The sequence below is a fragment of the Salmo salar genome, chromosome 14 (genome assembly GCF_965601325.2).
Source record: "Salmo salar chromosome 14, fSalSal1, whole genome shotgun sequence".
Classification (NCBI taxonomy): domain Eukaryota; kingdom Metazoa; phylum Chordata; class Actinopteri; order Salmoniformes; family Salmonidae; genus Salmo; species Salmo salar.
In genome coordinates, this window is record NC_138304.1 from 17,608,853 (window position 1) to 17,623,952 (window position 15,100).

Genomic DNA, 15,100 nt, shown 5'->3' on the forward strand with positions numbered 1-15,100 from the left:
AAATGTATCATGTGACCAAATATTTTGGAAGAGGTTATAATTAATGGAGTGTGTGAAGGAAGAAACCACATGGGAAAAGTGGTAAGCAAGTTACACTCTCAAAATTAGGGGTTCAACAAGGGTTCTTCTAAGATGCTCAAAGTTCTTTGAAGAACCTTAGGGTTCTCGGCACTGAAAATGGCCCCCAAAAGGTTCTTCCAAGAACCCCATTAGAGGTGGGGTTCATCGAGGAATCTCCTTAGTTGGTGGAGGTTCTTGCAGGAACCTAACTGCCCAACTGAAACATTTGGATTTGAAAGGACAGCAGGTGAAGGCACTTAACTGAAAAATGTAAAGATCTCCTCAGTTTAAGGTAAGGTTTGTCCCTTGTATGATCTAAATGTATATTGTTTTATGATGATACCATCTATCTTTTCATATTTGTTGAAATCTTTCTAAAATAAAACATGGACACAATTCAATGGATAACAATCAACAAAGGGGTAAGGCTATAAGAATATGTTGAAGGCTAGCTGTATTGGGTGCAGATGACTGAACTGATCACCTTTGTGTCTGTGTCTGCAGGTATACAGACGAGGAGGCATACAAAGGTATGTCAATTGGTATTGGTATGTAACGCAGATCACATTTACCATCCTCCTCCCTTACCTCTTCAATGAATATCCCATAGGCCTCTACATTATGGACAAGGTATGTGTATGAAAAACATTATCAAAACAGTTTTATTCATTCACATTTACCACAAAAACCAAGGTATGAATACTGTCTTGTGCACGTTTTGTTAATCATCTGTATAATTACATTTTGGGGGATTCAGACTTCACCCTCCCCACACCTCTGACGGAAATAACAGGAAACCTGTTCGATCACCATGCACTGCAATCATTCTGGCTATGGATACGGAGAACATCAACACATTAACATCAACACGCCATTGGACTTGGGGCTCTGCTGGGAGTTTACCTCATATTTAGATTTTTTATTCTGCTTTGCCACTAAAATCCTAATAAACACTGAGAACTAAAATGTTGTGTTATTGTTGTTATGCATATTATTATTAATAATAATAATAATAACTGGGGGGGGGGGGGTAGTTCAAAAACTAACCACAAAAGGTTCTTCAAAAGGTTATTTGAGGATCCATTAAAAGGGGTTCTTTGAAGAATTTATAGGGGTTCCCCTACAGTTTCAAGTTGAATAACCCATAAAGGATACTCAAGGAACCTTTTCTTTTTAGATAGGTCCAAAAAGCAGATTCTCACAAAGTCAAATTAATGTTTTGTGTTGTAGGTTTCATGATGCTTGTATCTAAACCAAAGTAGACATGTTATATATCAGTTGGGGTCTCTACACTCTAAAAAGAAAAGGTTCCTGGAGTATCCTTTAGGGGCTCTTCAAATTGAAACTGTGGGGGAACCCTTATAAGTTATCTGAAGAACCTTTTGAGGTTAATTTATTTAACAATAACACAATATTTTAGTTCTCAGTGTTATGATTTAAGTGGCAAAGGAGAATAAAAAAATCGAAATATAAGGTAAACTCTCAGCAGAGCCCCGTCCCTAAAATGTAGGGGTTCAACAAGGGTTCTTCTAAGATCCTCAAAGTTCTTTGAAGAGCCTTAGGGTTCTTGACACTGAAAATGGCTCCCTTGACGTAGTGATGCTGAATGTAAAAAAAAAATGTCTCAACATACCCTACTCCCCCCTACTACAAAAGTAATATTGAATTGTGTTTGGTTGACAAAGCAACCAAATATCAACATTTAAAGGAGATTATCTTCTCCTTGGATAGTTCCATCTGTACAACTGACTTAGTCTGGGTTTAATTCCAGTTTGGCTACAAATGAATAATTGATATGTTGGATTTACGTCTTAATCTCAACCAAAAAGGAAAGTTAAAGAATAGGACTAAATTGAATCAGACCAAACTTGAAATGCACTAGATATAAAGTTTTATTTAAGGCCTATTCTTTATCTTTGGTTTTTGGTTGAGATGGAGATGTGAATCCAACTAATTCTTAACTTGTAGATTAAATTTGAAATCAATCAAAGCTTAAAACCCTAGGCCTATATGTATTGTCTACTTTCATTGTCAACTTTTTGAATCCTGAGTTGAATTGAAACAATAGCTGATTACATTCCATTTTCTCTGTTAAACCTACCCTTTCAAATGACATCGATGAATCTATTTCGTTTTTAAGTGGAGATCTCTCAATAGTCAGACAATAGTCAGACAGTGGCATATACTGTATCAAAGCTAAGCAGGGCTTAGTTAAAACCCTGGATGGGAGACCAACGGGATTGCTGTAGATCAGGGCTGTCAAACTCATTCCACAGAGGGCTGAGTGTCTGCAGGTTTTAGTTTTTTCCTTTCAATTAAAACCTAGATAACCAGATGAGGGGAGTTCCTTACTAATTAGTGACCTTAATTCATCAATCAAGTACAAGGGTGGAGCAAAAACCCACAGACACTCGGGCCCTCCGTGGAATGAGTTTGACACGTGCTGTAGATAGATCAATTCTCCAGTGGGAGGTGTTGCCCAGCCTATAGTTATTTGTTTTGATAGTGGATATAATGTTGAAGATCTGACGTCGTTTCAAACGTACAAGTTGTGCCATTGTGTGCCTATAGCGGGTCATGATGACGCCTGTGACTTGAATACAGAGTTCAATCTCCGACAACAAATCGGGTCAAACAATAGATGGACTCCAGTACACTCAAGAGAACTCGGATAAACCAATTTCGTCCTGACGAACAGAATGGCCATGCAAATGTCTCCCTCTTCTGGTAAAACAATACATGTTGTACTGTATTTTGGACTTTTTGAATCTACCTTCATGAGTTATGTACAGTGAACAGACTTGATGTTTTAGGGTTCCACCTTACTTCGACTGGAACTATGGAAGACGTGGTTGGAGCATTCTGCTTCTTTATTTTGCTGTAATCTCTTCAAAGATACATTATCTTTTCAAAACATGACAAGTGCTTATAGAAACGGTTTAAATTAATGGACAGGGACAGCTTTGAACCTGTAATTCTCAACAGCGCAACATACGTCAAACAGAAATTAAATGATCTAGATCACGTATGAAGTAGTCATAACCCAGTCACCGATGTCATGCACACCACCGTTTAATTTAAAACACAAGAGGGGAGTTTGAGAGACACAGCTACATGACAGCTATATGCACAGGCTTAGCAATCACATCCAGTTCAGACACACAACATAAGCACATACTGCACAAAAATAGTCCTTTTGAGAAAGCACTGTTGGACAATACAGTTAGTATTCACAGTGTTAGCCAAGGGATATCCATGTATGAATGGTATATTCTGAATGTCAATATACAGTAGGGGTGTTCTGTTGACAATCTAAATCATTACCAAAGATCTCCAATATATTGTTGCTAAATTAGCTTGTTTAGCTAATAAGTATTTCCACTTAACATACCTACAAAAGCATGGTTTCTAGTAGACTTATTTACAAATGCATTGACTAAATAAGCCACATATGGATTTAACACACTGTATAGACTTTTACCAAAAGGTGGAGGCGAAGGAGGCTGCGATACAAAGTGAACTCTGACGATATTCATGAAAGAATAAGTACTGTACATTCACATGCATACAGAACAATCAAATGAATGTGAATCTGAAGGAAGTACCATGCATTAAAGGACAAATCCACTCAAACAATCTTTTGGTATTTTTTCCATTAGTCCACTGTACAATCCCAAAATGTCTTGCGTGTCAGCAGTTAAGTTTTCCAAGATGTAGGATTTTCACGTTGGGACTGTATCAAGCGGACTACTTAGAAAAATAAAGAATGTTTTTTTTTTAAAAGGAAAGATTCACTCAAACTACCATTCCAATATTCAAACTCGATTCGCATTGCAGCAGCCAAAACCCCGCCCCATCACGTAAGGTGTTAAGCTATAGTTAAACAATTTATCCCCTCAAACGGTTAACCTATCTAGCATAACAAACATTAAAAAAATGGTGAAAGGAGTTTGAAAAAGACTGGCGGGCTTTGTAATATATTGCATTATTGTCTTGTCCCAGATCGTGTTGTCCTCTCATCTGTGCTTGTTAGGTCTTCAAGGCTTATGGTCATCTTGTCCATTTGTCTCTGATCATCTGTGTGTGTGTGTGTGTGTGTGTGTGAATATCTGTGTGTCTGTGCATATATATGTGTATGTGTATGTGTGTGTGTGTGTGTGTGTGTGTGTGTGTGTGTGTGTGTGTGTGTGTGTGTGAGATCCTCAGTGTTTGTCAGAGGAGTCCCATGCCGGCAGTTTGGCCACCAGGTCTTGGTGGTCCACCTTGATGCTGGCCAGCAGACCCTCCCTGTTGCCCGCGGCCCCCGAGTAGTCTATCTCCTCGCCCTTCAGCGTAGTCATGTGACCTCCCAGGGCCGTGAGCAGGGCGTTGCCGGCACAGATGTCCCACTTCTTGATGAAGGTGACGTGGATGTACACGTCAGCCTTCTCAATGTCCTCATCAAGGGGGTCCAGCAGAGCCAGCACCTTATAGCCTGGGATCAATGGAAAATACAACAGCAATAACTGCAAACCATAGTAATAATGAGCTATATAAACTCAGCAACAAAAAAAAGACACGGCCCTTTTTCAGGACCCTGTCTTTCAAAGATAATTCGGAAAAATCTAAATAACTTCACAGATCTTCATTGTAAAGGGTTTAAACACCGTTTCCCATGGTTGTTCAATGAACCATTAACAATTTATGAACATGCACCTGTGGAACGGTCGTTAAGACACTAACAGCTTACAGACGGTAGGCAATTAAGGTCACAGTTATGAAAACTTAGGACACTAAAGAGGCCTTTCTACTGACTCTGAAAATCACCAAAAGAAAGATGCCCAGGCTGCAAGGAGGCATGAGGACTGCAGATGTGGCCAGGGCAATAAATTGCCATGTCCGTACTGTGAGACGCCTAAGACAGCGCTACAGGAGACAGGACGGACAGCTGATCGTCCTCGCAGTGGCAGACCACATAACAACACTTGCACAGGAATGGTACATCCGAACATCACACCTGCAGGACAGGTACAGGATGGCAACAACTGCCTGAGTTACACCAGGAACGCACAATCCCTCCATCAGTGCTCAGACTGTCCGCAATAGGCTGAGAGAGGCTGGACTGAGGGCTTGTAGGCCTGTTGTAAGGCAGGTCTTCACCAGACATCACGGGCAATAACGTCGCCTGCGGGAAAAAACCCACCGTCGCTGGACCAGACAGAATTGGCAAAAAGTGCTCTTCACTGACGAGTCGCGGTTTTGTCTCACATGGGGTGATGGTCAGATTTGCTTTCATCATCGAAGGAATGAGCGTTACACCGAGGCCTGTACTCTGGAGCAAGATCGATGTGGAGGGTCTGTCGTGGTCTGGGTCGGTGTGTCACAGCATCATCAGACTGAGCTTGTTGTCATTGCAGGCAGTCTCAACGCTGTGCGTTGCGGGGAAGTCATCCTCTTCCCTCATGTGGTACCCTTCCTGCAGGCTCATCCTGACATGACCCTCCAGCACGACAATGCCACCAGCCATACTGCTTGTTCTGTGCGTGATATGCTGCAAGACAGGAATGTCAGTGTTCTGCCATGGCCATCGGATAGCCCGGATCTCAATCCCATTGAGCATGTCTGGGACCTGTTGGATCGGAGGGTGATTCCCCCAGAAATGTCCGGGAACTTGCAGGTGCCTTGGTGGAAGAGTGGGGTAACATCTCACAGCAAGAACTGGCAAATCTGGTGCTGTCCATGAGGAGGAGATGCACTGCAGTACTTAATGCAGCTGGTGGCCACACAAGATACTGACTGTTACTTTTGACCCACCCCCCTTTGTTCAGGGACACATTATTCAATATTTGTTATTCACATGTCTGTGGAACTTGTTCAGTTTATGTCTCAGTTGTTGAATCTTATGTTCATACAAATATTTACACATGTTAAGTTTGCTGAAATTAAATGCATTTGACAGTGAGAGGACGTTTCTTTACTTGCTGAGTTTACATACCTAAAGTAATTTTATTCCAAAATTACATAACACTTGAAACCAATGTTCCCTCAAACTTTTTGCAAGTAAGTAGCAAAGTCTTGGTCTTGTGAGTGGAATTTTGTGCAACTTCCGGCACACGTTTACAGTGAACACTAAGGCTGTACCCTTACAGTTTTAGACAGTAGCCAATAGGCTATTGCGGCAATCTGAGCATAATGTAGGCCAACCAACAAAACCAACTGAGCAAATCAGATAACATTTTTGGATGGAAATACATTTTAAATGTACATGATATAGCCTACAGTAGCCTATATGTGGTGTTCAATGCAGGCCTACATTGCATGAGACTTTTAAACCCAATTTTACATTCATTTAAAAAAAAAAAAAGTTTTAACTTGGTCTAACACCATGGGCCAAATAGATGACAAAATTGCATGGTACTGTGTTGCATGATGCAAGAAACCCCTTTACAAAATACAATTACTATTACCATATAGAGAATTAGACAATGTAGGCTACCCCTCTGCCTATTGGCTTATTTGCATATTCAAGCCGGTCTCAAAATACAACACTACGCCTTTTTTATTAAAGGCAGCTTGAAATGTAGCCTACACGTTTTGTGCTCTTGTAGGAAGCAGTAACTCCCCATTGCTGACCTATACTGATCTGTAACAGGGCTAATAACTCACTAACTAGCAAAGAATGTCAACAGATGTGCACACGCAGCTCTGATATGAAGTGATCTGAAAAGCGTATTCCATCACAGGTGACTGAAAGACCGCTCGTGGGCTACCCCCCCCCCCCCCCCCCCCCCCACTCCGGATCTGCCTATAACAAAATCACAGACTCAATCTTGCAAAGTTAGATTTGTTTTGGTTTGTTGCATTGAAAAGGGGCTGATATAATGCCGATATGATCACAGAAAAAACGTTGATCTATATAGTGCAAATTAATGGGGTGAACTCAGTGAATTTCAATGTCTTTCGTCTACGCGGCAGTCCTGGAGGTGTGCGGCCGCGCACAACTTAAGAGGGAACATTGCTTGAAACTAACATCCGCAGAAATACGTGTGCCTCTCAAAATGTTACGTAATGACTAATCATAGGTTGCATTCAATCATAGGCGACAGACTACTACCACGAGAACAAATGTGGGTGAACGCTTACACACAGCGCCGTACCTGCGCCCCCTGCTGGGAGAATAACTGTAGTGTTGCCGAAGGCCTCCTCGATGAAACCCTTCACCTTCCCGGCGTGCGACCGGGACACGATGACCTTGGGGGGGTTCATGTTGTAGGTGGTGCGAGGCTTCATGTTAGACCCATGACCAACCAAGGCCCAAGCTGTGGACAGGAACATATGCTTTAAATAGCTGGAGATGGACTTTTAGTTTTACACCAACAGGACTGGTTACATTTATGTAATATAGAATGCAAGAAACAGATGTAACTGTCAGGAAAGAAAAGGCCTGTGGGTAGAGGCTAGGCCATGACTTATTTCGGCTGTGACAATAAAGATTAATTGAAATCATTTTCTTTGGGCATGGACTAGACACTGCAAGTCAACACAAACCCACACTCTCCTGACAGTGGGTTCGCACATCCACTGTCTCGCCATTCAATGGAGACAATGCAGCCGTTCACAATCACCAATGAAGCCACCTTATCGTGAGCTCCCCTCCCGGGTGACTTCTCAAAGGAGTGACTTAGCCCCAGCTGTCACCAGTCCACTGACTGGTATATTTTACAGGAGAACAGTGTTGCTCTGTCCTGAGCCCCAATTATGTCTCTCCCCCTTCTCTCCAAAGCTTGCAATCGTTCACTCCCCTAACAGATTTAAAAGCATTAGATTGGTGTAGAAAATATGGTGAGCATTTTGCCTACTCAAAAGAAATCCCATGCTTTAAACCATTGAGGGAGCGTCACACGTACACACCTTGTATACAATCGGTGACTGAAAAAACACACCTGTGTATCCTGTGAAAGGTTTGTGGATCACGCCTATGACAGGTTTCCCGTCCACGGCCACACACACCATGGTCGTGACATACTTGAGCAGGTTCTCTGTCAATAGAAGATAGAAAACAATGGGCTCATTGAAACAGGATACAGCTTAGGAAACAGGACACTGCTAAGGCAACTACTCTGTAGCTGAGTATAGGTAGCCCCCACAGTCTCATTTCAAATCACCCACACAAAGAGGGGAGATCAAACTTAAGCTGTGTCTAAATAGTATTATTATTATTTATTTTTTCCTCATCTTGTCCTACAGTATATATCTGTCCTAAAGTACAGTGCCTTCAGAAAGTATTCACACCCCTAGAATTTTTCCACATTTTGTTGTGTTACAAAGTGGGATTAAAATATTTACATTACATTACATTTAAGTAATTTAGCAGACGCTCTTATCCAGAGCGACTTACAAATTGGTGCATTCACCTTATGATATCCAGTGGAACAACCACTTTACAATAGTGCTTCTAAATCTTTTAAGGGGGGGGGGGGGGGGGGGGGGGTTAGAAGGATTACTTTATCCTATCCTAGGTATTCCTTAAAGAGGTGGGGTTTCAGGTGTCTCCGGAAGGTGGTGATTGACTCCGCTGTCCTGGCGTCGTGAGGGAGCTTGTTCCACCATTGGGGTGCCAGAGCAGCGAACAGTTTTGACTGGGCTGAGCGGGAACTGTGCTTCCTCAGAGGTAGGGGGGCCAGCAGGCCAGAGGTGGATGAACGCAGTGCCCTTGTTTGGGTGTAGGGCCTGATCAGAGCCTGAAGGTATGGAGGTGCTGTTCCCTTCACAGCTCCGTAGGCAATCACCATGGTCTTGTAGCGGATGCGAGCTTCAACTGGAAGCCAGTGGAGAGAGCGGAGGAGCGGGGTGACGTGAGAGAACTTGGGAAGGTTGAACACCAGACGGGCTGCGGCGTTCTGGATGAGTTGTAGGGGTTTAATGGCACAGGCAGGGAGCCCAGCCAACAGCGAGTTGCAGTAATCCAGACGGGAGATGACAAGTGCCTGGATTAGGACCTGCGCTGCTTCCTGTGTGAGGCAGGGTCGTACTCTGCGAATGTTGTAGAGCATGAACCTACAGGATCGGGTCACCGCCTTGATGTTAGTGGAGAACGACAGGGTGTTGTCCAGGATCACGCCAAGGTTCTTAGCACTCTGGGAGGAGGACACAAGGGAGTTATCAACCGTGATGGCGAGATCATGGAACGGGCAGTCCTTCCCCGGGAGGAAGAGCAGCTCCGTCTTGCCGAGGTTCAGCTTGAGCTGGTGATCCGTCATCCACAACTGATATGTCTGACAGACATGCAGAGATGCGATTCGCCGCCTGGTTATCAGAAGGGGGAAAGGAGAAGATTAATTGTGTGTCGTCTGCATAGCAATGATAGGAGAGACCATGTGAGGATATGACAGAGCCAAGTGACTTGGTGTATAGCGAGAATAGGAGAGGGCCTAGAACAGAGCCCTGGGGGACACCAGTGGTGAGAGCGCATGGTGCGGAGACAGATTCTCGCCACGCCACCTGGTAGGAGCGACCTGTCAGGTAGGACGCAATCCAAGCGTGGATTGATGTGTAATTTTCTGTCAACGATCTACACAAACACGAATATATCCCGTGTGGCTCAGTTGGTAGAGCATGGCTCCTGCAACTCCAGGGTTGTGGGTTCGATTCCCAAGGGGGACCAGTATGGAAAGAAAGTATGAAGATGTATGCACTCTACTGTAAGTAGCGCTGGATAAGAGTGTCTGCTACGTGACTAAAATGTAAATGTATCTTGATTAGATAAGCTTTCAACCCTCTGAGTCAATACATGTTGCGATTACAGCTCTAAGTGCTTTGCACACCAGGATTGTACAATGTTTGCTGATTATTCTTTAAATTCGTCAAGCTCTGACAAATTGGTTGTTGATCATTGCTAGACAGCCATTTTCATTTTCAAGTCTTGCCATAGATTTTCAAGCCAATTTAAGTTTAAACTTTAACTAGGCCACTCAGGAACATTCCATGTTGTGTTGGTAAGTAACTCCAGTGTATATTTGGCCTTATGTTTTAGGTTACTGTACTGCTGAAAGGTGAATTTGTCTTCCAGTGTCTGTTGGAATGCAGATAACAGGTTTTCTAGGATTTTGCCTGTGCTTAACTCTATTCCATTTATTTTTATCCCAAAAACGCCATAGTCCTTGCCAATGACAAACATACCCATAACATGATGCAGCCACCACCATACTTGAAAATATGAAGAGTGGTACTCCGTGATGTGTTGGACTTACCCCAAACATAACATTTGTATTCAGGACAAAAAGTTCACTTTTTTGACACATTTTCTTTACAGTATTACTTTAGTGACTTATTTCAAACAGGATGCATGTTTTTGAATAGTTTTATTCTGTACAGACTTCCTTCTTTTCACTGTCATTTAGGTTAGTATTTTGGATCTATGTTAATGTTGTTGATCCATCCTCAGTTCTCCTATCACAGCCATTAAACTGTTTTAAAGTCACTATTGGCCTCATGGTGAAATCCATGAGCGGTTTCCTCCTCTCCGGCAACTGAGTTAGGAAGTAGGCCTGTATCTTTGTAGTGACTGGGTGTATTGATACACCATCCAAAGTGTAATTAATAATTTCACTATGCTCAAAGGGATATGTGTGGTTCTTTTTTTTAACCATCTACCAATAGGTGCCCTTTGCGAACCATCGGAAAACCTCCCTGGACTTTGTGGTTGACTCTGCTTGAGATTCACTGCTCGACTGAGGGACCTTACAGATAATTGTATGTGGGTTACAGGGAAGGGGTAGTCATTTAAAAATCATGGTAAACACTATTACAGAGTGAGTCCATGCAACTTGTGAAGCACATTTTTACTCCTGAACTTATTTAGACTTGCCATAAAAAGGGGTGGAATACTTATTAACTCAAGACATTTAAGTTGTTCATGTTTTATTAATTTGTAAACACTTCTAAAATCACAATTACACTTTGACGTTATGGAGTATTGCATATAGATCAGTAACACAAAATCTCAATTTAATCAATTTTAAATTCAGGCTGTAACAATAAAATGTGGAAAAAGTCAAGGGGAGTGAATACTTTCTGAAGGCACTGTATTTCTTATCTTGACAATGGCTAACACTGACATGGTATAACGGGACTGGTGAAAGTAAACCCATCTGTTGGCCTCCTATTGCTTTGACACATCTACAGTAGGGCTCCATTTTGACATGGCATCTAGCGGGAAAGCTTAGTATAAGTCTGAACATTAATATAGATAATCAAATCCTTGAGAAGGTTCGGCATTGGCCAAACCAGTGTATACACGTGTGGTTTCAGCGCAGGTTTATGGGTTTGGCCGACGAAAGAAAAGGACTAGGGTGGGTTTCTTAGGGTAGGTTTCAAGCTCTGGTTATGATGAAGATTTGATGGCTTGTAATGCCAGTAGGTACGTTTGAGATACAAGTTATGATAGGAGGTTGTTCTAGAATGTTGTGGTTTTTAGTCAGGTCACGTACAACAAAGGAAAAGGAATAAGGACTTGGGCCGCCCCATGCCACCAAACAGTAAGGTAAAACAAGCTGCTTATATAGGTGAGGAAGGGAGTGGAATGGTGATTATCAGAGCCAGTTCAGGCGCGGTGAGTTGGCAAGAGGTGGGTGTGTCCAGAGGGTAATTAGGGAATTGGTGAGGTGGCATGACCCTTCAGAACACCGACCATAGTGGGTTTCTACATGACACCATACCTGTATACTCCTGAGTGGCGTCCAGTGGGTCTATCCAGATGGTGATACTGTCAGCGGGCACATCCCTGCCCCCCTCCACGCTTTTTAGGATGTCAGCAGGGATGTCTCTGTTCCACACCCCCAGCTCATTGTTGGTCTCATCATGCTCTTCAGAGTTCACCTACAAAGGGACAGAACACATTTAAACATCACCGTGTAAAACATATTATCAATACTATGAAGACCAAGGCTGTTCTGTTGAACACGTGGATATGTTAGCATGAAAGAGACCAATGCCTATTATGGTGATTGACACTGAACAATACAAGGACAAATAAGGGTGTGCTTTACAATGCAAACTCTCTGGGGCGTAGACAATGGAACTACAATAAGTCATGGTATGTGTTAGTAATACACCGTTCAAACCAATATGTTTTCCCGCCAACTTAAATAAAGTTAACCTTTATCTACTATTTATTTAAATTCTTATTTACAATGACGTCCTACCGCGAACAGTGGGTTAACTGCCTTGTTCAGGGGCAGAATGACAGATTTTTACCTTGTCAGCTCTGGGATTCAATCCATCAACCTTTCGGTTACTGGCCCAACGCTCTAACCACTAGGCTACCTGCCGCCCAAAGGATCCTGCCAACTCTTTGCCGACTTTTCTTTATACATGAAAGGTATTGTCGGCGACAAAGCCTCTAATTATATTTCTGCTAAACGACCTAATCATGATTGCAGTTAAGTTCTGCCTACGGCTTAGTATGAAATGTTGCCGTAATGCAAAGGAGGCATTGGCACACACTACGCTCTTGATGGTTACTAGGCAGCGCCCGCTACTACTATCCTCCTGCTAGTTCTTAACTTTGCGAGGCATGTCACGTCACCCATCTCTTTGCATAGCCCACCATACACATTGTTTTCTTAACCACAGCTGGATGGATTTATAAAGAATAACTGTGGGAATAAATATTACTGAATGATACAAATATTGGAATAAAGTAGACTAATGCCATGGAAGGCATCAAATTGTTGCTTACTGAAACTCCCAGTCATCCAATTGTTATAACACATTTGAAGCAATAGCCCGCCCACGTGTTCAACTATTACAGCACATTTTCGCGCTGCTTTGAGACAAGTGTGGGGACTCGTTTTGATAAATCAATCAATTGTCAGAATGTTTTTCCCCCCACTGAATCTCCGTTTGTACATTGGTTTGGCTACAATTAGGCTGTAGAAATGTTAGCTGTAGAAATTTTGCTTCAAATGTATTACAACAATTGGATAACTTTTGGAGTATTTAGTGACATATGCAGGCTGCATCACATCCGGCCGTGATTGGGAGTTCCATAGGGCGGCGCACAATTGGCCCAGTGTCGTCCGGGTTTGGCCGTCATTGTAAATAAGAATTTGTTCTTAACTGAGTTGCCTAGTTAAATTAAAAATGAAATACAAATAAAAATGTTCACTGTAGAAAAAAGTTGGGACCGATACACTGAAAAACTGCTTCTATCTCAAGGTCATCAGACTGAAATAGCCATCATTAGCCAGCCTCCACCCAGCACCCTACCCTGAACTTAGTCACAGTCACTAGCCGGCTACCACCCGGTTACTCAACTCTGCACCTTAGAGGCTGCTGCCCTATAGACATGGAACACTGATCACTTTAATAACGGAACGCTGGTGACTTATGCTTACGTACGGTTTTACCCGTTTCATATGTATAAACTGTATTCTAGTCAAGGCCATCCTATTCAACTATTGCTGTACATATACTATTCTATGCATTCTTCAGATATACTACATATTCTATCCACATACTGTTCATGTTTATCCACCCATCACACACACACATACTCCAGACTCAAATATTGCTCACCCTAATATTTCTAAATTCCCTTATTTTACTTTTAGAAGGGTGTGTATTGCGAGATATTACTGCACTGGTGGAGCTTGGAACACAATCATTTCACTACACCCGCAATAACTGCTACATTTGTGTATGGAGCAATACAATTTGATTTAGCATACAGGCTGCACAGACCAGTAACATTATTCAACTCAAAATATGACATTCTATTATTTAGAATATAAATTGTATTATTCTTATGCATCTGAGGACCTGTCTAAAAATAATTAAGAATGGACTTCTTTGTGATAGTGTATATTCAATGGATCTATTCAAATAGATGCCCAGCCAAATCGGCCCACATCGACTCAAGCTCCTAACCATGCAAGGAAGATATAAAAGGCTTATCCCGGTAAGAATGTGGTAAAAAAATGGTGTGTGTGAATTGGGCACTAAAAAACATTGACAGATGTGTTTTTTTTTAATTAGGGGGGGGGGTGTGTGTGTGTGTGTGTGTGTGTGTATATATTTTGTTTACAGGCAACATACCGTTAAGTCCATCTGTAAAGGGTATAAATAAACAATGTGGTACAGAGCTAAGTGTGAGCCTGATGACGTGGATGTCGATTAAGGCAGCCCCCGAATCAGAGGGCTTGGGTTAAACGGAAGACACATTTCAGTTGAATGCATTCAGTTGTACAACTGACTAGGTACCCCCCTTTTCCATCTACTCATGTACTGATACACATAAATATAATTTCCTCTTTACCTGTACATATGGATAAGTGTTCTTGATAAGATAATACATCTTTCTGTGAGAGTTTAAGTCCCCCTGAGTGAGCTTTTCACTCGCCCCTTCCTTCGTTTTCCCCTTGGTCTTCTCTTCTAACTTGTCCTCTTCTCTGACCCTCTTCACCTCCCGACCGCCCTGGACTGCAGCCTCCACTGACAGTGCGAGCAGGTCGCGGAGATTCACTGTCCTCTTCGACGTGAAAGCAGCTATGCGGTTGGATATAACTCCGGCATATAGGTGGTAGATCACGCCGAGTCCCAATAAGCAAAACACGGCCACTCCAAGTGGCGATAGACGGATTCCCATAGGAGCCATCGGTTTAGTTAATCAGCTAGCTAGCTAAATGTCACACACAACCACTGCCGGGGTTCGTAAATGCAAGACAATGATAATGCTTGCTAGCTAGTTTTCATTTCAAAAGTTATTTACATTTCTAGCTTATGCAGTTGGACAATTTACCTGTGTTTTTTAACGGGTTACCTAGCTAGCTTGCTAGCGACATTAGTTAGCTAGCTAACGTTACCTGGAGTGCTATCATTGGCTGTCAAGCGAATGTAGAAAGCATGACTTCTAAAGATAACATCAGCTTTCCCATATAGTTTGTTAAATAATATACCACCGGTCAGTACCTATTTCTCAAAAATTCTTGCACGACTAAGGACAGAAGAGAAAACGAGCAGCATATGAGTAATTGTTTTGCTCCACGTACACGGTGGGCGG

At 42.4% G+C, this 15,100-nt stretch overlaps 1 protein-coding gene across 1 annotated transcript; it reads right to left on the minus strand.

Annotated features, from left to right (window-relative positions):
- Nucleotides 1-3,114: 3,114 nt before the first annotated feature.
- bpnt2 (3'(2'), 5'-bisphosphate nucleotidase 2) lies at nt 3,115-15,088 on the minus strand. Its single transcript, XM_045693978.2, has 5 exons — nt 14,357-15,088; nt 11,757-11,916; nt 7,983-8,078; nt 7,197-7,358; nt 3,115-4,534 (listed from the first exon to the last, which is right to left on the minus strand). The coding sequence occupies exons 1-5, from the start codon at nt 14,693-14,695 to the stop codon at nt 4,263-4,265; spliced, it is 1,029 nt and encodes a 342-aa protein (XP_045549934.1). The 5' UTR covers nt 14,696-15,088; the 3' UTR covers nt 3,115-4,262.
- Between the last annotated feature and the right edge of the window lie 12 nt (nt 15,089-15,100).

Bases quoted from the DNA above. Each gene is read 5' to 3' on its own strand.
- bpnt2 (XM_045693978.2), bottom strand. From the start codon at position 14,695: ATGGCTCCTATGGGAATCCGTCTATCGCCACTTGGAGTGGCCGTGTTT. The intron at 8,079-11,756 runs GTATGGTGTCAT...TTCTATTGACAG, and splicing joins CGCCACTCAGGAGTATACAG to AGAACCTGCTCAAGTATGTC. The intron at 4,535-7,196 runs GTACGGCGCTGT...CATTGATCCCAG, and splicing joins TCTCCCAGCAGGGGGCGCAG to GCTATAAGGTGCTGGCTCTG.